Raw genomic sequence first — 23,449 nt, forward strand, 5'->3', positions numbered from 1 at the left:
AGCTGCTGTGACTGCTATGCTGTGTTTTCAAAAACAAACCACACTGACAGATTTGTGAGCAATCTAAAACCGGCTCATTTTGCAACGAACGTAGCATATGCCTACAAAAAAGGTTTGTGTGTATTAATTGCAATGAGCCACCTCAATTTAAGGTGGTCACAACTCCCATCGATGGGGTTTGTTGCATTGTTTTGCCATACTATAGGTGCCATTAAATAAAATATACCAGGGGAGCCCGGACTGCATGAAGAAATCTTAGGCTGACCCAACACGTTAGCTTTGAATGTTATTTATGACCTGACTAAATTAACTCTTAAAGTTCGGGTTACTTCAACTTCTTAAAAAGGAAAGAGATACAACATGCCTGTTTCCAATTAATTTCGAATTCGCATGCTTAAGAGGGAAACCCTAGCTTGATAAGGGCTAGCGAGAGGGACCAATCCCTTCCTTAGCAGACAACAGAATCTACCCTGTTTATGCTTTTTTCTTGTCTTCAGCCCTACAAAAGTGATTCAGCACACGGGGGACCATACCTGGTTCCCGTCGATGGTGTAATCATACTTGATGGCATATACTTTTCCTACAGACACTGCAATAGCATAGGCCACCACGGCGATGGAAAACGATGCAGCCAACATCTCGGAAAACAAGCTCACAGGTGGAAGTACAGGAGGCAAAAACCTAGAGAGTTTTTAAACGAAAACTGCAGTGAGCATTTGACCATAATTCTCTGTTCCTACCTCGCCAGATGCTATATCCACCCAACCCCCGAGTCAGACGCGAAAGGGCTGGATCCTAAGGGCAAAAAGCAGGAGACAAGTAAGTGGTGGCATTGCTTTTACAATTTTTAGTTAGAAGCTGGTGCTGTCTCACTGGCTGACTTCTCTGCCCCTCTTTGAGAGCTTACAAACGCTGCCTTATCCAGACTTCTGACATGAATAAGCCTGTCGTTATGGATCCTATAATATCACACAATCCCATGCCATGCCATTTCACACATTAGTGTTTCCCCTTACGCACTTTTATCTTAAAGGTCTTTGAATTTAAAAGATAGTCTGGCCATAAAATAAGATTTTCTGCATACGAAGAGATGTCAGGTCTATTAAAGAGACAAACAATATAAGATGCTGAAAGAAAGACCTACATAGAAAATCCATATCTTGGGATGCCTGGGTGTCTCAGTCAGTTAAGTGTCCCACTCTTGATTTTGGCTCAGGGAATGATCCCAGGGTTATGGGATTGAGCCCCACATAGATAGGGCTCTGCACTGAGCATGAAGCCTGTTTAAGATTCTCTCCCTCCCTCCGTCCCTCTCTTTTTCTCTCTCTCTCTCTCCCTCTACCCTTCCCCCCTGCTCTCTTAAAAAAAAAAAAAATTAAAGGGGCACTTGGGTAGCTCAGTCAGTTGAGGATCCAACTTTGGCTCAGGTCATGATCTCACAGTTCATGGGTTCAAGCCCTACACCAGGCTCTGTGGTGACAGCTCAGAGCCTGGAGCTTGTTTCAGATTCTGTCTCCCTCTTTCTCTTTGCCCTTCCCTGTTCATGCTGTCTCTCTCTCTCAAAAATAAACATTAAAAAATTTTTTAATTTAAAAAATTAAAAAGAAAAAAAAGATTTTCCATATCTTAAGAGCTATGATATTTAAAATCTTCTTGAGTCCAGAAAAGATTAAATTTATGTAGTTATCAGAATGATCCATCATCACAATGACTAAGACTTCTCAATGACTGTGGGGTTGAATGACTACTGTTTGACAAACTAGAGCTATTCTACAAACCATGTAAAGAAATAAGCTTAGGGGCGCCTGGCTGGCTCAATCCATAGAGCATGTGACTCTTAATCTTAGGATCATGAGTTCAAGCCCCATGTTGGGTGTAAAAGGCTATTTGAAAAGAAGGAAGGTAGGAAGGCAGGAAGGCAGGAAGGCAGGAAGGCGGAAAAGAAGGAAGGAAAGAAAAAACAAAGAAAGAAAGCTATAAGTTTATAATGCTACAGTTGTCCCCAAATCTGAATATTGAGAGAATGACTTTCATGTACCTGTATCTTGATGACTATCCATAGAGTATATATCCAGAAGTCCCTAAGCCAAAAACCTTCAAAACAAACAAACAAACAAACAAAACCCACTAAAACAATCTCCCTCACCTAGCTCACTTATGTCTGAGTTTCCTTTAAAAACATTTTTTTAATGTTTATTTATTTTTGAGAGAGAGACACACAGAGTGTGAGCAGGGGAGGAGCAGAGAGAGCGAGACACAGAATCCGAAGCAGGCACCAGGATCTGAGTGGTCAGCACAGAGCCCAATGCGGAGCTCAAACTCACGAGCTGTGAGATCATGACCTGAGCCGAAGTTGGACACTTAGCTGACTGAGCCACCCAGGTGCCCCCAGAGTTTCCTTTAATAGGGAACTACATTTCCCCCCCTCTAATTAGAGGGAAGTGCTAAAACAGAAATAAGATTGTTATAGAAAACCATAGAAATTTAGAGCTGCTAATATCCTAATATTATCCAAATTAATATCCTAATCCAATATCCTAGAAATTTTTGAATCTACTTCTCTCCTTTTGTTGGTAAGGGAACTGAGGCTCAGAAAAGTGAAATGACTTGCTCAAGGTCATTTAGAAGGGTCCAGGTAATGTTGATTTCCTTTGTACCAAGATCTGTCTGGTTCTCTGCCTCTGTAGGCCTTGTTTCTCCCTACAGGCGAGGTTACTTCCAGACTCCTTTCCTCCCACATCCCATCCTGACCACAGGTAGGCTTGGGAATGGATATTATATGTAGAAATATGGGATGTTCGAAACCCTGATCCAGCCCTTGAGTGACCCGGCATCACACCTCCACTTATCTAGACATAAGCTTGGACCTTACTTTTTAAAACCAGGCTTCTGACTCGTTCCTGAGACCCAACCAACCCTCCTTCAGGTAATTAGGTCTGTTGGGATAACTTTCCAGTCCTGCAAAGAGTTCCGTTTTGATTGCAACCTGATGCCCACTGCCTGCCTGGCTGCCTACTTCTCCAATTCCAGATCCTTCTACCAGGGCCTTGATTCCCCAAGGTCACAATGTTCAGGGACTTGAAATCAAAGAACCCGAATGCTGGCTCCATCACTCTGTAAGTAACTCTCTGACTTTGGGCATATTATTTAAACTTACAAAGTCCCAGTTTCTTTAGCTATCAAATGGGAACTATATACTCTTCTCATAAGGTTATTGGAAGGAGTAAAGGAAGTATGGTATGTGTAAGTAATTAGTACCTACGCACATAGTGAGTACTCAGTAAATGTGGGGAGACCCTAAATCTGCCATTCACCTGCCATGCTTTTGTAGTGCCTTGCAGGATCTTAGCAGTGGCAATTTTCTGCCCCAAGTCACTCACTTGGGGCCCTGGCTGGACATCTTCTACTGACTTCTTGAGTAGTCTTTCCCCTAGCTCCTGCCCCCTTCAGTGGCCCTGTTGGGCTGCAGCAAACTACACCAGGTGGTCTGTGAGAGGAGTCAACATGACTCAACCCAAGGGCCAAGGGGGCTAGAGAGATCCACTTCAGGAGGACAGCGGTGAGGAAAGCCCTGGACAGGGCCAGAAAGGAGGACTGAGGGCAGCAAAAATGAGTTCCTCAAACCTATTCATGGAACATGCATTTATGGCACAGGGCATTTGCTGTGGACCGCCTCTAAGTGTTACATCTTAGGAAGCCTGACAAAAAGGATCCATAAAATATATGTCTTATGTAGTTGTTTTATAACCACTCAAATCATGAAAATACTGTAAGACCGCAAATAACCACATTACATCTTTTATCACAAAATGTCTTCCAGCATCAGGATTCATTACCAAAACATTGGTCATAAGAATCACTTGATGAAACACCTTTGGAAAGTAATTTAAAAAAAAAAAAAAATGGGTGGTGGGGAGCATCTGGGTGGCTCAGTCGATTAAGCGTCCAACTCTTTTTTTTTTTTTAATTTTTTTAACGTTTTTATTTATTTTTGAGACAGAGACAGAGCATGAATGGGGGAGGGTCAGAGAGAGAGGGAGACACAGAATCTGAAACAGGCTCCAGGCTCTGAGCTGTCAGCACAGAGCCCGACGCGGGGCTCGAACTCACGGACCGTGAGATCATGACCCAAGCCGAAGTTGGACGCTTAACCGACTGAGCCACTCAGGAGCCCCAAGTGTCCAACTCTTGATTTCGGCTCAGGTCCTGATCTCGAGATTTGTGAGTTCCAGCCCCACGGATCCTCTGTCCCCCCCTTCTCTGCCCCTCCCCCACTCGTTCTCATTCTCTCTCTCTCTCTCGCTCACTCTTTCTCTCTCTCAAAATAAATAATAAGAAAGGGAAACTAGTACTTGTTGCCTATCTAACAGTAAGACTGGTCATAATTGCTAGAAGTTAGTGTTTCCAATCTAATAAACCTTTGGGCCTCCTTTTTAATGCCATATGATAAAATTACAGCAAAGTGTACTGGGCCATTCAGTGCATCTTCTGAGAGATCTTGTTGGCATAGCAGAATAAGTTTGAGTTAAGAATTCAGCAGTGGTCATTGTCCTTTTTTTATAGGAGCCCCTGCCCCCTGCCCTCTGTCACCCATCTAGACGGTGACAGAAGTGGACAAAGGAACTCTGCTCTTTACTCTTCTAACTCACCGAACTACCAAACATATATAAACCTTCCCTTGAAGATAATGAGTTTTATTCATGGGAACAAGTGACATAATTATTATTTAAGATTGATTAAACTAAATGCAAGAGAAGTTAAGCCAGATGTCCCTTATTCCTTAAACAGATTGTTCTCAGTGTAATAAATGTTACTAACCATGATTCTATTTATATCATATTGCAATTCTACATACGAGCTTAAATCAGGAGTCTGGTGGTAACTGTACATGTCCTGCCATATTTTAAGAAAATGAAGAAAAAGACAGAGGGTATGGGAGCTGCTTTGAAACAAATGGCTTAAACTTTATCGACACACACACTGACAGTTTGCACAACTGGGTGTTTCTTTAAGATCACACACAAAGAAGACTATTGAGGGAGCACCAATGAAATGAGGCTTATAATAAAAGGTTTCCTTTAAATAGAAAATTCTGACTTAATATATTAGTATTGCCTAAGAGGAAGTCCGCACTCACCCCCGTGGGATGGATTTAACAATGCCAGCATTGTAATTTTTTTCCAGGTTGGCTCCATATGAAATGGCTGTAGCAATTATTGTCTGAAAATAAAACAAAAGAGGTTAAAAAAAAACCCTCCATGTTTTAACAACTCCTTTTTTATTTTTATTTTTTGTCTCCTCATTGGGAAGTCTTCCCTGTTGGCTTCTTTCTTTCTTTCCTTCTTTCCTTATTTCTTTCTTTCTTTCTTTCTTTCTTTTATCCAAGTATAATTAACATATGGTGTTATACTAGTTTCAGGTGTACAATATCATGGTTCAACTTTTCTATACTTTACATCGTGCTCGTCAAGATAAGAGTGCTCTTATTTTCCCCTGTATCGATTTTACCCATCCCCCCCCCCTTCTGCCAACCACCAGTTTGTTCTCTGTATTTAAGATTCCAGGGGGTTTTTTTTGTTTGTATTTTTCTTTGTTTGTTCATTTGTTTTGTTTCTTAAATTCCACATAGTATTTGTCTTTCTCTGACTGACTTATTTCACTTAGCTTATACTCTCTAGCTCCATCCATGTTGTTGCAAATGGCAGGATCTCATTCTTTTTTATGGCTCAGTAATATTCCATTGTCATATATACATATATTACTCGATATGTAGATATATAGATATACATACTACAATATCATATATATATTACGACTTCTTTCTTGTCAAACCAATTAATGCTGAATTTTCTAATTACATGTTTTACTTACCACAATTACTTCTATAGGAATAGGGACTGGAATTTTGTGCTTAAATCGATCATTTACTTCCTTAACTGCCATACAGATGATAATGGTGAGTAATCCAGCAATAAAATCAGCAAGATTGGTGTGGCCAATATTTTGAAACATCTCAATCAGAGTCTGTAAAAAGAAAATAATTTTATATTCTTCCCATGTGAAAAATCATATCATCATCGAAAGCACTTAAGAATTTCACATAGGGGCGCCTGGGTGGCGCAGTCGGTTAAGCGTCCGACTTCAGCCAGGTCACGATCTCACGGTCCGTGAGTTCAAGCCCCGCGTCGGGCTCTGGGCTGATGGCTCAGAGCCTGGAGCCTGTTTCCGATTCTGTGTCTCCCTCTCTCTCTGCCCCTCCCCCGTTCATGCTCTGTCTCTCTCTGTCCCAAAAATAAATTAAAACGTTGAAAAAAAAATTAAAAAAAAAAAAAAAAGAATTTCACATAAAATCATAAAAATGTGTTGGCTAACACAGAGACCATTAAAAACAGCCAGTATTTGATATATATGTACCAAGTTATTAGTGATGGTTAATTGGAGTGGTAAAACCATGGGTGATGTCTACCTTTTAATTTTTATCTGCATTTTTTACAATGAGATGTTTTAAAAGAAAAAAATCATTATATGTTGAATTTTATTTGCATAAAAGTTTTAATGTTTATTCACTTATTTAGAGAGAGAGAGAGAGAGAGAGAGAGAGAATCCCAAACAGGCTCCATGCAGGGCTCGAACTTACAAACTGTGAGATCATGACCTGAGCCAAAATCCAGAGTCAGACGCTTAACCAACTGAGCCACCCAGGTACCCCACTTGCAGAAAAGTTTTTAAAGTTTATATCTTAAAGTGGTTTTACAGGGGCTATTAAGTGACCTAATTTCACAATGTTGATGTGGTATTATTGAGATTAAAAACTGATAAACCCAAAAGTCCCAATTAGCCAGTATTTTAGCTAAAACTCTTCCCAAACCTGAATTATATGGGTGGTAATAAAAATACCTGAATACTTCATATGTAGATACATAGGGATTGATCCATTCTTCATGGCAGAGAAAAGCTACTGAATTGATATATAGTTCAAATATAATTTTTTTGGAAATTAATTTGGTACTTAGTTGAAACTTGAACTGAGATGACTTTAAAAACACAACTCGTTCCAAGTGCACAGATAAGCCACCTCAAGAAAAAGCTAGTTAACTCCAAGAAAAAGCTAGTTTTGTTTTGTAAATAGGAGGTTTCTGGGAATCAAGGAAGATTAGCAAGGGAGAATCCCAGGGAAGAACACTAATACCTTTGTTCCGGCAGCTTGAGTTTTATAGAAGGCATGACTTAGGAAGGTATTCTTTAATTCTTTGAGACAAATAATCTCTAAGTGAAGGTTACTTTTTTCAAATGGTCCTTTTATAGGTATATTTTATATGAAAATAAAGGAATGGAGCATCTGATCACTTATAACGTATTTGTTACTTAATTTTATAGGTAAGCTATATTTAAAATAATTATAATGACAATCCAGTAACAATTATGTATAATAAACATTAAGTGATCTAACAGTCATTTTGCTAGCAACTCCAACTCTCTGGAGAACATTCAAGAGTAAGGAAATGAGGAGAGACGCTTTCATGCCGGCAAAATACGTCCACCAAGTCCTTGAACGAGAGTTCAAGCAGGAAGCCCCTTGGACTTTCACTCAGAGTATTTTTGCTCTTGCTTTAAACCCAATACCAACAAATTTACGTTGCCTTCCAGAGTCAGTGAAAATTGCTAGAGGCAGATACACTGATAGCAAATGATGAAGCCAGTGATAGCCTGGTGAAAAAGAGAAAATGGAGGAGTACCACAAGCAGACACAATAACTCAGGAATTTAGGGCATCTGTCCTAGGAGCTAACAGTCCTACATGCCTCAGAGTCATGATGGTATTGCGTCTGGCCCTTCACATCATCAGCTTTCTTTCTTTCTCCTTCTTTTTTTATTCTCAAGTTAGCTAACATACAGTGTAGTCTTGGCTTCAGGAGTAGAACCCAGTGATTCATCACTGACGTATAACACCCAGTGCTCATCCCAACAAGTGCCCTCCTTAATGCCCATCACCCATTCAGCCCATCCCCTCCACCTATCTCCCCTCCAGCAACCCTCTGTTTGTTCTCTGTATTTACAAGTCTCCTATGGTTTTCCTCTTTCTCTGTTTATATCTTATTTTTCCTTCCCTTCCCCTATGATCACCTGTTAAGTTTCTCAAATTCCACATCATCAATTTTCTGATGACAAGCCTCATTAATTCATAAGCTAGATACAATATTTCACTTAACTGTCTACACAATAAAGGTTTACTTTCAACTCAAGAGGGGAAAATTCAAACTTAAAAACAATCAGATAACTACCCCAGTCATAGAAACATTTTCACCTTACAAAAATTATCACTCTTGGATTCCCATTTAATCTATGAGAGTCACTTAGATCTTTGAATAAAAAGCACTTCTAGCGTATTAAAAATGTAATATGAGTCACAAAAAACAAAATCAGTTTATATTATACAATTGCGTTAAACAAGCATATAAACATATGAGTTGCATATATATGAGTTATTTCTTCCAAAAAATTCTTCAATAAAAAGTTTAGTCTACATGGAAATAAAATTCACCCAAATAAACTGAAGTAGTCAGATTGTATTCAAAGACAATAGAAACGAGACTCTAAGAAAGTACTAAAAATTAATTCTAATTTAGATTACTATGGATATACTTATAAATTTGTTTAAAAGGTGGATACACATATAAATCCCTCTTTCAACCTAATATTCTGAATAGTTCAAATCATAATAATAATCATTTCCATGATGGAAAATATTATACTATTTTCCTACCATGCTCAGAGAATTTTAGGACCATTTCACTTAGATAATTTCTTCCTTCTTGGCCTAGCATTACCTTGGGGTATGAAGCCAGAGGAAAAAAAATATATACCTGATATTACATATGAAGAAGTTTGTCAGTTAACTTTTGGTGACAAATTTATTTTTAATTCATCTTTATAAATATAACAAACCCGTCATAATCACCCCCTTGTAGTCAGGTATTTCCTCCTACCAGAAACAACTTTTGCTCATATGTAGATCAACCCTTAGAGCTTCAAGTGTTCTTTCCTTATTATAATGGCTTGATTTTTATAAAATGGAAAAGATTCAGAATAGTGAATCTGCTCAAGCTTAATGGTGGCTTTCAACACCCTCATCATCTGGGCAGAACTTTTCAGTGTGGTCTTTCTCCTCATTAGAGGAATAAAGGAGGAGGTAGGTATCACTTTAGTAAGCAAGCAGAAACTCTTCCTTTGTCTATTGAGACAAGCCATTCAAAGTGAATGGTAGGAAAACATACTGTTTTTTTTTTTATATAGAGTTGTTCAAAGTTTATTTATTTTGAGAGAGAGAGAGAGAGAGAGAGAGAGAGAGAGAGAGAATGTATGCAAGCAGGGGAGGGGCAGAAAGAGAGGGAGAAAGAGAATCCTAAGCAGGCTTTGTGCAGGCTCCGTGCTGTTAGTGCAGAGCCTGAGGCAGGGCTCCATCCCATGAACTGTGAGATCCTGACCTAAGCTGAAATCAAGATTCAGCTGCTCAACTGACTGAGCCACCCAGGAGCCCCAATATACTCATTCTTAAATGTGCTATGTGATTTGCTTACACAATTGAGTAGCTACATAGTGGGATGAGAAGTATTATTAATTCTGAATTCCACCAGCATCCTTTCATTCCCCCTTCTGCATCCTATATTCAGTGTCTCTGGCATTTGCTAGTTAAAGTTTTAGTTTTTCATACTGTCCCAATATTTCCTCCTCCAATTCTTTGAATTAATCACCTTATTTCTTAGGAGGAGTTGGGGAAGGGAAACAATCCAAAGTACAACCTTATAACAAAAGGGATGTTAAGTTACTACATGCCAAGGAAATTATCTTACAACAATCTTCCAAATTTTCCTGGACGGAATCCATGACTACTCTGCATTTGTTGAAGGGTTCTTTCACAAATGATTGCTGCCAGTAATGTCATAAGTGAAATTGTCTGTTCAGGTACTGAGTGGTTCATTCAACTCTTATGCAACCCTTTCCAAATCTGCTGATCCTTGCTTTTCAGAAGAGCAAGCTTAGAGACATGATCACACAGGGAAGATTGAGATATATTCATCCAACTTGACTGGCCTGGAGGAATTCTCTCAAAATTCTATGATATACTCTAACCTGAGACTTCAAGAATAATGTTCAACAGAACATAAGTCACATAATAATCATGTCTGGTTTAAAAACAATTTTTGACCTTATTCTAGTATGTCTTGGTACTTTTGTCCATGTCTCAAAGTGGGGTCATTTGCAACAAGCTTCATCTTAAACGTAGTCCTAGGAAAGACACAAAGAAATGGAAAGACATACCATGTTTGTGGGTCGGAAGAACGAATCCTGTTAAAATGTCTTTACTACCCAAAGCCATATATATACATTTAATGCAATCCCTAACAAAATACCAACACTATTTTTCACAGAACTGGAACAAAACAATCCTAAAATTTGTATGGAACCACAAAAGACGCTGAATAGCCAAGGCAATCTTGAAAAAGAAAGAAAAAACTATAGGTATCACAATACTGGGACTTTATACTACAAAACTATAGTAATCAAAACAACATGGTACTGGGGCACCTGGGTGGCTCAGTGAAGCGTCTGACTTTTGATCTCAGCTCAGGTCTTGATCTCAGGGTCGTGTGTTCAAGTACCAGCATGGTACTGGAATAAAAACAGACACATAGAGCAGTGGAACAGAATACAAAACCCAGAAATAAACCCACAATTAAACGATCAATTAATCTTTGTCTAAGTAGAAAGGAATCTACAATGAGAAAAAACAGTCTCTTCAACAAATGGTGTTTGGAAAACTGGACAGCAATGTGCAAAAAATGAAACTGGGCCTCTTTCTTATACCATATACAAAAATAAATTCAAAATGGATGAAAGACCTAAATGGGAGACTTGAAACCATAAAAGTACTAGAAGAGAACCCAGGCAGTAATTTCTGACATCAGCCATATCCACATTTTTCTTTCTTTTTTTTTTTTAAACGTTTATTTATTTTTGAGACAGAAAGAGACAGAGCATGAACGGGGGAGGGGCAGAGAGAGAGGGAGACACAGAATTGGAAGCAGGCTCCAGGCTCTGAGCTGTCAGCCCAGAGCCCGACGAGGGGCTCGAACTCACAGACTGCAAGATCGTGACCTGAGCTGAAGTCGGACGCTTAACCGACTGAGCCACCCAGGCGCCCCAATAGCCACATTTTTCTAAATGTCTCCTGAGGTAAGGGAAGTAAAAGCAAAAATAAACTATTGCGACTACAAAAAAAAAAAAAAAAAAGTTTCTGCACAGCAAATGAAACTATCAACAGAAATGAAAGACAACCTACTAAATGAGAAGATATTTGCAAATGACATATCCAATAAAGCATTAGTACCCAAAATATATAAATTTAAAATATGGGCAGAATTTAAAAATTTAATTTAAAAATGGGCAGAAGACATGAACAGACAGACATTTCTCCAAAGAAGATACATAAGATGCTCAATATCACTCATCATCAGGGAAATGCAAATCAAAACCACAGTGAGATATCACTTCACACCTGTTAGAATGACTAAGATCAAAGAAGAAACAACAAATGTTGGCAAGGATGTGGAGAAAAAGGAACTCTCATGCACTGTTGGTTGTAATGCAAACTGGTGCAGCCACTGTGGAAAACAATATGGAGTTTCCCCTGAAAGTTAGAAATAGTATTACCCTATGATACAGTAATCACACTACTGGGTATTTACCCAAAAACCCCCACAAAAACACTAATTCAAAGGGATACATGCACCCCTGTGTTTATAGTCGCATTATTTACAATAGCCAAATTATGGAAGCAGCCCAAGTGTCCATGGACCGATGAATGGATGAAGAGAAGAAGAGATGGTATATATACATACAATGGAATGTTACTCAGCCAAAAAAAAGAATGAAATCTTGCCATTTGCAATGACATGAATGGAGCTAGAGAGAATAATGCTGAGCAAAATACTTTAGAGAAAGACAAATACCATGATTTCCCTCATATGTGGAATTTAAGAAACAAAACAGATGAGCAAAGGTCAAAAAAGAGACAAACCAAGAAACACATTCTTAACTGTACAGAACAAACTTACGGTTACAAGAGGGGATGCGGGTGGGGGGATGGGTAAAATAGGAGCTGGGGATTAAGGAGTGCACTTGTCATGATGAGCATGGGGCGATGTATAGAATTATTGAATCACTACATTGTACACCTGAAACTAATATAACACTGTGTGTTAACTACACTGGAATTAAAATAAAAACTTAAAAAATAAAACGTAAAACATAGTCCTAGGAGACAGGAAGAACTATTTCATTCTCCTGTTGGCGAGGTCCCCCAGAGGCCAGGGAACCAGGTTAACCGTCGACCTGAGCCTCCTGTGATCTGTGTGGAGGCAGCCCAAGCAATGTTCACGAAGAGGTGAGTACACTCAGTAAGGGGTCTCTTGGTGGATTCAGGGGTCAGTGGATTCGTATAGGGAGAAACTAGTTCCTAGCACATAGGAGGTGGTCAATAAATATTTATTGAATAGATGAACTGTATGAATGACAATGAAGGAATAAATGAATGAACAGCAGGCAGGAAATGTGGGAACGCAAGGAAAAGCAAGATGTGCCAGGGACTGCAAATGCGAGGGAGTCTGTCAGGGAAAGGGACTCAGAAGCTTTCAAAATGAACCAAGGACCTGGTTGCAAAAAAAAGCAACAATGACAAAAATAATCCTGTGTGACAAAAAACAGCGTGTGTTAACAGTCTGGGTCCTTGAGAAGCGAACACTAAGCTCCAGGAGGTCTAATCACCATAAAAATAATGATAACAGTAATAGCAACAACAATAATGGCAATAATAATAATAATAATTTGCTGAACTCTTCCTAAGAGCCAGGTATTGTGCTAAGTGCTTTACACAGATTTTCCTTTATTCCTCACAATGCTAAGAGGCAGCTACTATTATTATTCCCATTTTACAACTGAGGACACTGAGGTGTATAGGATGTTAAATTTAACATGCCCCAAATCACATGGGTAGTAAGTAGGCAGTGGAACCAAGATTCCAGCTCAAGTCTACTGAAGTTCAAAGTCCCTGATTTTTTTTTAAATTTGTTTAATGTTTATTTATTTTTGAAAGAGAGAGAGAGAGAGAGAGAGTGAGCATGGGAGGGGTAGAGAGAGAGGGAGACACGGAATCTGAAGCAGGCTCTGGGCTCTGAGCTGTCAGCACAGAGCCCAACGCGGGGCTTGAGCTCAAGAGCTGTGAGATCATGACCTGAGCCGAAGTCAGCCGCCCAACCGACCGAGCCACCCAGGCACCCCCAATAGTCCCTGATTAATCACTGGGTTATACTATCTCCTCTACCTACTCCCACTGCTTAGCACAGTATCCGGCTTATAATAGGCACTCGGCAGTATTGGTTGAATGTATAGAGAACGTGGGATTATGACACTGTTGTGAAATTGAGCAAATTCCTGACCACATCACTAATTTTTTGCATATGAACACATGGCCTTACATTGTTTTAGAAGCTAATATGTGGGTCAGTAAAGGACTGAAACCCCATTCTCAAGGCTAGCACATTTATTTGGCATAGTATCATCCTCCCCAAGCTAGAATGACATCATGTTACTATCATTATCATTTTTCAAGCATCAATAGCATGCTTTATATAGAACACAGATTTAGATCCAAGAACTTTTTCAAATCTAATTAGTGTGATCTACATCCTTCTTTTGCATCTCTTTTGCATGTTGATCACCTCCGATTCTGATGTTCCTTTTCATGTATAATTGCTGAGACATTTACATTATGCATTTTATGGACTCTCACAGTTAAAAAGGGCTTTAGAGCTACAGCTCCAGTCATTTCATTTTACAAATAAAAAAAGAAGCCTTGAAATGTGAAATAATAATTTCAACCTAACTACTTTTTTTGAGTACTTGTTAATGCGTCAGCCTCTGGGCCAAGTGCTTCTCTTACACCCTTATTTAACTTAATTATGAATACAGATATTGTTACTAATTCTATTGGCAGAGAAGGAAACTGAGGTATGGTGATTTGCTCATATAACTAATATATACAAGAGTCAGGATATTAATCCAGGATCCAGCTCTAAACCTGAGCTTTCAGCCACTATCCCCCATGATGTGTCTATGGCCACTCAACTTATCAGAGGCCACTTGGAAACTGGAACTCAAGTCTGTGGCATCCCACACCAGACTTCACTATACCACTTTGTTTTCCTTCATATTTTTAAGTGCAGTGACACTTGTGGAACCATTTTGACCAGTTGAGAACGATGCTTTGTAAAATCTGCCGTCTTCAATGTTACTCCTGATTCTATTGCTTTCTTTCAGAGAAGAATGTTTTCAATGGCTTCCCAAAGTATGGCATGGAAGAACATATGCTCTCCAGACTCAGGGTACAGAGGAAAAGAACAGATTTTTCTCCGTGAGCCATCTCCGGAGTAAAAAGCCACACTTACATAGATAATGGAGAGAACGCCATTATAGTTTTTGGTCGAAACGTTGAGAACGATCTTCAGCTGTGAGACGAGCACTTGGAAGGCAGCAGCTGTTGTGAATCCGCCAACCAAAGGATCTGCCAAGTACCTCACTATGAATCCGATCTGCAAAGCTCCAAATATCAACTAGTATGAGAAGGAAAGAAGTTAAAGTTTGCCTGGAAGAAGGACCAATTCTCTTGAACTATTAACAAATTAAACCCAACACCATTTGGGGTGTCTGGGTGGCTCAGTTGGTTGAGCATCCGACGTCCACTTAGGTCATGATCTCATGGTCGTGAGTTCAAGCCCCACGTTAGGCTCTGAGCTAACATCTCAGAGCCTGGAGCCTGCTTCCAATTCTGTGTGTCTCTCTCTGCCCCTCCCCACTCATGCTCTGTTTCTCTCACACAAATAAATAAACATTAAAAAAAAATAAAAATAAACTTAACACCAGTTAAAACTCTGGTAACCTGCTGATAACACACAAATACTTGTAGGAAGCAAATCTTGATTTCCCAATGCCCCTCCTCTACCCTAAAATTTGAAAACTGTGGTAACATGAACCTTGAAATGTTTCTGGATATGTAATGTGTAAAAGCAAAAATCATGGGACTTATTCCTCTGACTTTCAGATCCCATGGCTCTGCTCACTGGGACACTTTTTGCTCCTTTGTGCATTCTGTATACTTCCCTTCCCTCATTCTCATTACAATCACACATGGGGCACCTGGGTGGTTCAGGCAGTTGAGCTTCTGACTTGGGCTCAGGTCATGATCTCGTGGTTCGTGAGCTTGAGCACCGTGTTGGGCTCTGTGCTGACAGCTCAGAACCCGCTTTGGATTCTCTGTCCCCCTCTCTTTGCCTCTCTCTCTCTCTCTCAAAAATAAATATTAAAAAAAATTTTTTAATTAAAAAAAATAGAATCACACATGTTCTTCTGATTTTTTTTCTGTCTCTAACTTTGATAATACCTGAGCCCTAATCAGGGGGTCTTGCTGACTATTTCAGCATCTGACCTAAAACAGTAGAAGTTAAAAAATAACTTGGGGGGGGGGTCCAATAAATCGCTCTGTTGTGCTTTTAAATGAATCTTTAAGTCCACATGCTTTACACTCAGTTATTTCAAATAAAAATCATGCCAATTTACATTTTACTTGTCATCCCATTACCTGTATGATGCCAACCAGAAGAGTAAGGGTGCTTGCAATCAATACTCTTGTTGCGTCTCTAGCCTCAGAGTCTATCACGGTGGCATTGAATGCAGTGCCATTACTGCTGGATATGCGAAAGTGTTCGTCGGGGGCCATGCTCAGTACAACAGATCCCACCATTAAACTGACCACAGGGAAAGGCCCTGGGGAAGAAAGGCTCTATCAGTTAGTAATTATTCATCATACATGTTTAGGTTCAACAACATGTCTACATAGGATTAGAAAAATGTGTGAAATTATTAGCTGTGGTTGGGAAAATATTGCTTCTTCACAAAAGAAGCCCCAAAACACACGCTTCAAGGCATTCGTGACCCAGAAATGAGCAAGAGAGACATGTAGATAGGCAATTGTAAAATAGCATTCCGGATGCTTTGTGAATACTCGGGGGGTTGTCTAACCACTTTGTGCGGTCTTCGTGTGAACTGGGGTAGGGGTGGGGGAGTTTCCTGGCAGAGATGGCCAACAAGCTGGATCCTTATTTGTTTCATCTTATTCCATATAAGCTCATTCCCTAGAGCATCCGGTGTCCTGATCCCTGCGGAGCTGAGTACCTTGATCCATTATCACAGGGTCCCAATTACGGTAAAGAAACAGCAAAGAGAGTACATTGTTTCTCTTTTTCTCTTTTCAAAACAAATTATTTTTTCATATCAAGTGCCAGTCTAGAAGATTCTATGTTTTAAAAGTATTCCTTTTCTCTCATTCACTCCTGATGTTTTTATCCATGATGATGATCCTATCCTTTCATCATGGAAGGCTTTAACAGTTGGGAGGGCTTAGTACCAAAATCCAGTAACCTGGAGTGTCTAAATGGATAGAAAACCAAAGAGAAAAAAACCAGCTTCTACGTTCCTCACACTGTCAAGCATTTGATACTGATAGATTCTCCCAGGTGAGGAAGTGTTCTCAATCAATAACCTCTTCCTGATCTCCTTCCATAGACAAGGCAATATGCTAGACACTGGGGACAATACAACTAAGGACAAGGATATGGGTTGGAGATACAGTAGATGGTTGTATATGTTTCAAGAGGACTGTCCAGGTAGACATGTCTAGCCAGCAGATGGATGTAGGCGCAAAATTATCTCAAGTATAAATGTCAAAGTCACAAAATAGCATTAAGACATTCATTTACTAGAACATTCTAGCAAAAGAGAATTCAAATTTTAGGAACAGCAGAAAATAAGCCTATTTTGAGCCATACCAAGAAGGAAAGCCAAGCTTAGTTTCTAAATAGTTTTGGCACAACTTTGCTGGTCTTCCAGTATTAGTGACTTAAAATGAGTATAGTTTTTAATGAAATGATGAATATGGATTTGATGAACATTATTTAGTAAATGATAAGTTAGTCTAGTAAAACAGGAGGTTTGAAGACCTCTTGAAGATATTTTTTCCTTGTCATTTTCTATTTTGGAAGAGAACACTTTCTAAATATGGAGTCAAATTTTTACATTAAGAAAATGAAAATATGCTAGAATTTGAAGGTAGGCTGCCATTTTGACCAATCTCTCAATTTTCTCCTCTTTATAAAAAAAAAGTTAAGTATAAACTTAATACTGAAGAGATGGTACTTTGAAAGCTAAGAACCACTGCGTCATTGAATAGGAAACGCAGGCAAAGCACTGAAGGCCTATTTTCCCGGAAAACATTATTAACAAAGATATGGAAGCATAATACACATACTAGAGCCGAAACACGTTAAACGTGAATAAATATAATTGTAGTATATGCTTATAATTACCAACTGAGATGTGTCTTGATGTTCCAAAGATAAAATATGTTAGGATAGGGAAAAAAGCAGAGTAGAGACCATATCCGACAGGAACGGCAGCCAGGAGAGCATACGCCATGCCTGAAAGTACATCCAAAATGATTAAATTCACCAACAAAAGTTATGGTATTATTTCTACTGTGCAAAGAAAGACCTTTTCAAAGATAGCCCCACTTTGCAGCTTGCCCAGAGTGGTCTCCTTATGTTGCCTACAGTCTGAGGCTATGCAAGGATGCAGAACACGGTCTAAATCAGCTGAAATAATGATGGTGTCCACACATCGCCTGTGTAAATAAATTGAATTGACAGGTAATCCAAATTACCCAGTGATCAGACGAGTGGAAAAAAGAAGTCAAAGCAGTTGGTTAAAATTGTTATCAATTCAGTCAGGGAAATACAAATCAAAACCACACTGAGATACCACCTCACGCCAGTCAGGGTGGCTACAATGAACAAATCGGGAAACAACAGATGTTGGTGAGGATGCGGAGAAAGGGGAACCCTTTAGCACTGTTGGTCCCCTTTTGCGCAGCTGGTGGGAATGCAAACCGGTGCAGGCCCTCTGGAAAACAGCATGGAGGTTCCTCAAAATATGAAAAATAGAACTACCCAACGGTCCAGCAATTGCACTACTAGGTGTTTATCCAAAAGACACAAAAGTGCTGATTCAAAGGGGCACATGCACCCCAATGTTTATATCAGCACTATCAACAAGAGCCAACTTATAGAAAGAGCCCAAAGGTCCCTTGACTGATGAATGGATAAAGAAGATGTGGTGTATATATATATATAGAGAGAGAGAGAAGATATATATATTTATATATATATATATATATAGAGAGAGAGAGAGAGAGAGAGTATTACTTGGCAATCAAAAAGAATGAAATCTTACCATTTGCAACAGCATGGAGGGAACTAGAATGTATTAGGCTAAGCGAAATAAGTCAGTCAGAGAAAGACAAATATCATATGATTTTACTCATATGTGTAATTTAAGACACAAAACAGATGAACATTGGGGGAGGGAAGGAAAAATAAGATAAAAACAGAGAGGGAAACAAGCCATAAGAGACTCTTTAATTTAGAGAACAAACAGAGGGTTGCCGGAGGGTTGTTGGGTGGGGGGAAGGGCTAAATGGGTGATGGGCCTTAATGAGGGCATTTGTTGGGATGAGCCCTGGGTATTGTATGTAAGTGATGAATCACTGAATTCTACTCCTGAGACATTATTACACTATATGTTAACTAACTTGGATTTAACTAAAATAAAAAAATTTTGTAATTTCATCAATTCGGTCCAAAGGCTCAGAGCAGTTTTGCACATAGATATTTTGTGTGAATGCAGTGTTTCTCTGTGTTCAGAGGGACATAAGCATTGTTGCACTGCCCTTTCCACCTTTCTTGTTAACAGAAGTTAGGTCCAAACAAAGAAAAATATGGCAATTATACACAGCAGCAGGCAAGAAAACTCTGCGAGGTTTCCTCCGCTAAGCTGTCTGTCCCAAGAAGCCTCTGGGCCCATGTATTGCGGTATGGAGAAATCTCAACTTTTCTGTGTACATGGGAATTGGAAGACCATGATGATGAGTTCTTTTCCTTGGTTAAGTACTTCTTAGGTAGTCAGCACATCTTACTTAAATTACTTTCTCACATTTCACTCACTTACAGTGAGAGAAAATCAAGCCCTTTGATCACTGGGCCCTTAACAAAGGATTACATTTAGAGCAGTTAAAACAACAAAAGGCGAAAACAACCTAAATATCCTGGCTCACAACTGCCCCACGTTAGCTACTGAATGAATGTCTCAAAATGGAAAAGTTAATTAAATTATACTTTGCATACTGTAGTTGTATCACATGAAATTGATGTGATATGTAGAAATACATTTCCTAACATGGAGATATGTAAAGAACAAAGAAAAAGCAGGATTCAAAATCGTGGTAAGCATGCCTGCTCCCCCTTTTATAAAAGTAAACATGCATGTTGCATGCACAAAAAAATTCTCAAAAGATTTTAAATAATATACTAAGTCATTTCGATATTCAAAGACTATATAATATAATAAATACCCATGTATTCACCATCTGGCTTAAGAAATAAATTGCCAGTGGGGCACCTGGCTGGCTCAGCTGGTACAGGGAATGACTCTTGATCTCAGGGTTGCGGGTTTGAGCCCCACCTTGGGTGCAGAGATTACTTAAAATCTTGAGAGAAAGAAAGAAAGAAAGAAAGAAAGAAAGAAAGAAAGAAAGAAAGAAAGAAAGAAAGAAAGAAAGAAAGAGAAAAGAAGGAAGGAAGGAAGGAAGGAAGGAAGGAAGGAAGGAAGGAAGGAAGGAAGGAAGGAAGGAAGGAAGAAATCGCCAGTAAAGTTACAACTCTATATACTTTTCCTCCATCACATCCTCCTTCCTCCCTCTATCCCTTGAAGGCAACCACTATCCAGAATGTAGTGCTTATCATTCTGGCATTTCTTTATTCTTTTACATAGATATGCATTTGTGTGTCTAGTAGGACATTTACTACAATATTAATGGGTTTTCTACATGGTAGGATCAAAGGAGACTTATAGTTTGTGGAAGAGGTATTTTTTTCATGTTTTTTATATGTATTTTCTAGTTTCCTACAATAAACATTCACGCATTCATTCAACAACTATTGATTATGTACCTACCATGTGCCAGCACTATTCTAGGTCTGGGAGTGGACAAAAGAAAGTCTCTGCCCTTACAGAATTTGCATTCTAGAATAATCTGTATGCAATCATTTTAATACATGAATTACAGCAAGAAATGGCAATAATCACTCATCCCAAGAAAATGGAGTAGAATGGTGGCTCCACAAAGGGAAGAAGGAGCAGGAGATAAAAACAACCTACTTTCTAAGACTTTTTCCAAGTCTTTCTCAAGCTTCACTTCCCTACACTGGGCTCTGCAGTGTTTACAGGCCTGACAAAATAGGGACTTTTTCTGTTTTCATACAGTGTCCTACTTAGGGACAACCGCTACCCAAATATATTGTAATCAGCTTTATTACAAAGGAATTTGGTGCAACAATTTTGAAATCACACCATTTGTAAAGAAATTGAAGCCATCGGTTTAAGCTGTGGAATCTCTGTGCTGGCGGCCCTCATGTGCAGGATGGTGGCCTATGCCGACAATGGTGGTACTAACAAATGTTTGCAAGCATCTAGAAGGCAAAGTAGAAACTGGAGAGCAATCTCCCCATAGTTGGGAATGAAGATAGCCCTAAAATGCCTGCATTGATCTTTTGCTGGCTGGTGAGAATTTTTTTTATAACAAAAGTCAAAAAGATCCCATTATCCTTCTCAACAAGCGGTTTCTCAGTAAGTTGAGCCTGACCTCTCTGATGAGTTACTCTCCCACTCCTCGGCCATCCAGCCAGTGATGTGTCATGGACCGAGCCACCACTAGACACAATGGCACCCCCTCTGAAATCTGTTTTAAGTTCTCTCTCCCAAAAAACATCCTAGGCTTTCAGCTCACCTACTCCAGAATCATTGTTGCAACATTTCTGTGTCCTCATCTGTGTCCTCATGAGGCTTCAAAATCCACTCTCTCCCTCTCTTTGGTGCCCTCCTGTCTTCTCTTGCCTCCTGTCCATGTAATTTTGCAAACACTCCAAACTCCCTTGCTTCTCTCTCTCACCTTCCCTTTTCTTGTCTCATAAAACCCCAGTCTGGTTGAATCCAAACATCCACCTTTTGGGTGACATTTGAGCATTTGAGTGGCTAGAGAAGCTGGACCAGAGACCAGATAATTTGCACTTGGGCTGACCCATCTCAAGGGAGATATGTGAACAGGAGCCCCACGTGGGGACTCCGGACTGCCTGGTGGCCCAACTCCACATCCTTGTTCTGAGCAAGACTCAAACCTCCCAAAGTTTCCTCAAAACTGCTGCTCTCCCCCTTCTGCACACAGACATGGTTCAGACATGAATCTCAGACTCCACCCAAAACACAGAATCCACAAAGAGATGCTCTGAATTTGCTTTTCACCATAATTTCAAACCCCTCTATACTTGCCCCATTTTTTCTTTCTTCCTTTAAAAATGGAGGAGATCTCCCCCTTGTCTTTAAGGAGCAACCCTCCTACTTCTGTCCTTGAGCCCCATTCACATTCACCCCTTCTCACCACTTTTAGTTTCTCCTCCACCTGTTGGGCCATCAATGCCTTTCTCTACAAGGATATTCCCACTAGTTCCCAAATATGTTCTAGTATCTCTTCTAGGAAAAGAAAATGAAATCTTCCCTCATTCTACCTCCATCTCTTTACCTCTCTAGAGTTACAGCTATTTTTCTACTCTGGGTCACAGCAAACCTTCTTAAAAGCATTGCCTTTGTCCCACCTTTAAGCTCTCCCCTGAAGAGTATTTGACACTATTGCCCCTCTGTCCTTTTTTTTTTTTTTTTTAACGTTTATTCATTTTTGAGAGACAGAGAAAGACAGAGCACAAGTGGGGGAAGGGCAGAGAGAGAGGGAGACACAGAATCCGAAGCAGGCTCCAGGCTCCGGGCTGTCAGCACAGAGCCCGATGTGGGGCTCGAACCCACGAATCATGAGATCATGACCTAAGCCGAAGTCGGACGCTCAACTGACTGAGCCACCCAGGTGCCCCTGCCCCTCTGTCCTTTTAAAAACAACCTCCCCTCTTGGCTTCTGACCCCACATCTCTCCAATTCTTTCTCTCCAACCTCCAGAGCCTCCTTATGTTTCCTTGTGGCCCCACCCCCCTTATCTTTCTGACCTCTGGATGGTCCAGCCATCTTCTCTTCCATCTGCCCCTTCTCCCTGGGTTGTCTCAGGCATTCCTACTCTTTTATATTTTTTTAAAGTTGATTTATCTATTTATTTTGAGAGAGAGAGAGAGAGAGAGGCAGAGAGAGAATCCCAAGCAGGCTCCCCACCCCCGCAGCAGTCAGCACAGAGTCTGAACCCCACAAACCGTGAGACCATGACCCAAGCTGAAATCAAGAAATTAAGGGATGGAGGTTAAACCCACTGAGCCACCCAGGTGCCCCGCCTCTATTTTAAAGATCACCCCTCAGCGATGCTTTCCTGATTTTTCTGTCTAGCTCAGACGTCTCCTCTGCTCTTCACACTTGAAGTAGCTCCAACTCAATATTTAGCATTTCCACTTAGAGATCTCACCTACATCTCAAACTTAGCATGTCCAAAAGGACACTCTTCACTTTCCATCCCAAACTGCTCCTCAGCCAGCCTTTGCCATTGTAATAAGTGACATAACCATCTACCCAGTTGCTCAAGCCAACAACCTTGGAGCCACCTGTGATTTCCATCACACTAAATCCATCAGTAGACATCAGCGACTGCTGCTCCAAAATATATTTCAAATCTGTGTGGATCTCTCCATCTCCTGCCGATCTGGTTCCAGCTGACACACCTGTCCTCCAGGCTGGAAGGGGTGAGGCAAGCCAGGTGCCTGAGGCACAATACTTAAGGAAGCCTTCCGAGAGTCAGTGCCTCACTGTCTCATCCTAATCCCAGCCCTGCCCAACCTTATCTCATTCAGTTCACCAGCCGCCACCCCTCACGGCACCCACCCACACTAGAATTCTTGAAAATACTGAACTCCTTTTGGCCTTGGGCCTTTGTTTGGTAAACTCCCCCTTCTGCTCTTGTCATGGCAGTCTCTTCATCCTCTGGGTCTCTGACTGAATTTCACCTAATCAGTAAGGACTACCTTGACCATTCTATCTAAAATAAACACTCCAGCAGCGCCTGGGTGGCTGAGTTGGTAGAGTGTCCAACTCTTGATTTCAGCTCAGGTCAGAATCTCAGGGTCATGGGATCGGGCCCCGCGTCTGAGTGGGGAGCATGCTTAAGATTCTCTCTCTCCCTCTGTCCCTCTTCTCCACTTGTTCTCTCTCTCTCTCAAAATAAAGAAATAAACACTCCCTCTTCA

At 40.2% G+C, this 23,449-nt stretch overlaps 1 protein-coding gene across 4 annotated transcripts in view; it reads right to left on the reverse strand.

The window, feature by feature from the left end:
- SLC26A4 (solute carrier family 26 member 4) overlaps positions 1 to 23,449 on the reverse strand; it is a 52,857-nt gene that overhangs the window by 23,054 nt on the left and 6,354 nt on the right. For all 4 annotated transcript variants that reach the window (XM_045494449.1, XM_045494448.1, XM_045494447.1 and 1 more), the window contains exons 4-9: positions 17,477 to 17,587; positions 15,694 to 15,878; positions 14,504 to 14,668; positions 5,872 to 6,024; positions 5,138 to 5,220; positions 534 to 681 (exon numbers count right to left, since the gene is read on the reverse strand). In XM_045494449.1, the coding sequence (XP_045350405.1) occupies positions 534 to 681; positions 5,138 to 5,220; positions 5,872 to 6,024; positions 14,504 to 14,668; positions 15,694 to 15,878; positions 17,477 to 17,587 (845 nt within the window). The remainder of the gene's footprint in view (positions 1 to 533; positions 682 to 5,137; positions 5,221 to 5,871; positions 6,025 to 14,503; positions 14,669 to 15,693; positions 15,879 to 17,476; positions 17,588 to 23,449) is intronic.

The sequence above is a fragment of the Leopardus geoffroyi genome, chromosome A2 (genome assembly GCF_018350155.1).
Source record: "Leopardus geoffroyi isolate Oge1 chromosome A2, O.geoffroyi_Oge1_pat1.0, whole genome shotgun sequence".
NCBI classification, from domain to species: domain Eukaryota; kingdom Metazoa; phylum Chordata; class Mammalia; order Carnivora; family Felidae; genus Leopardus; species Leopardus geoffroyi.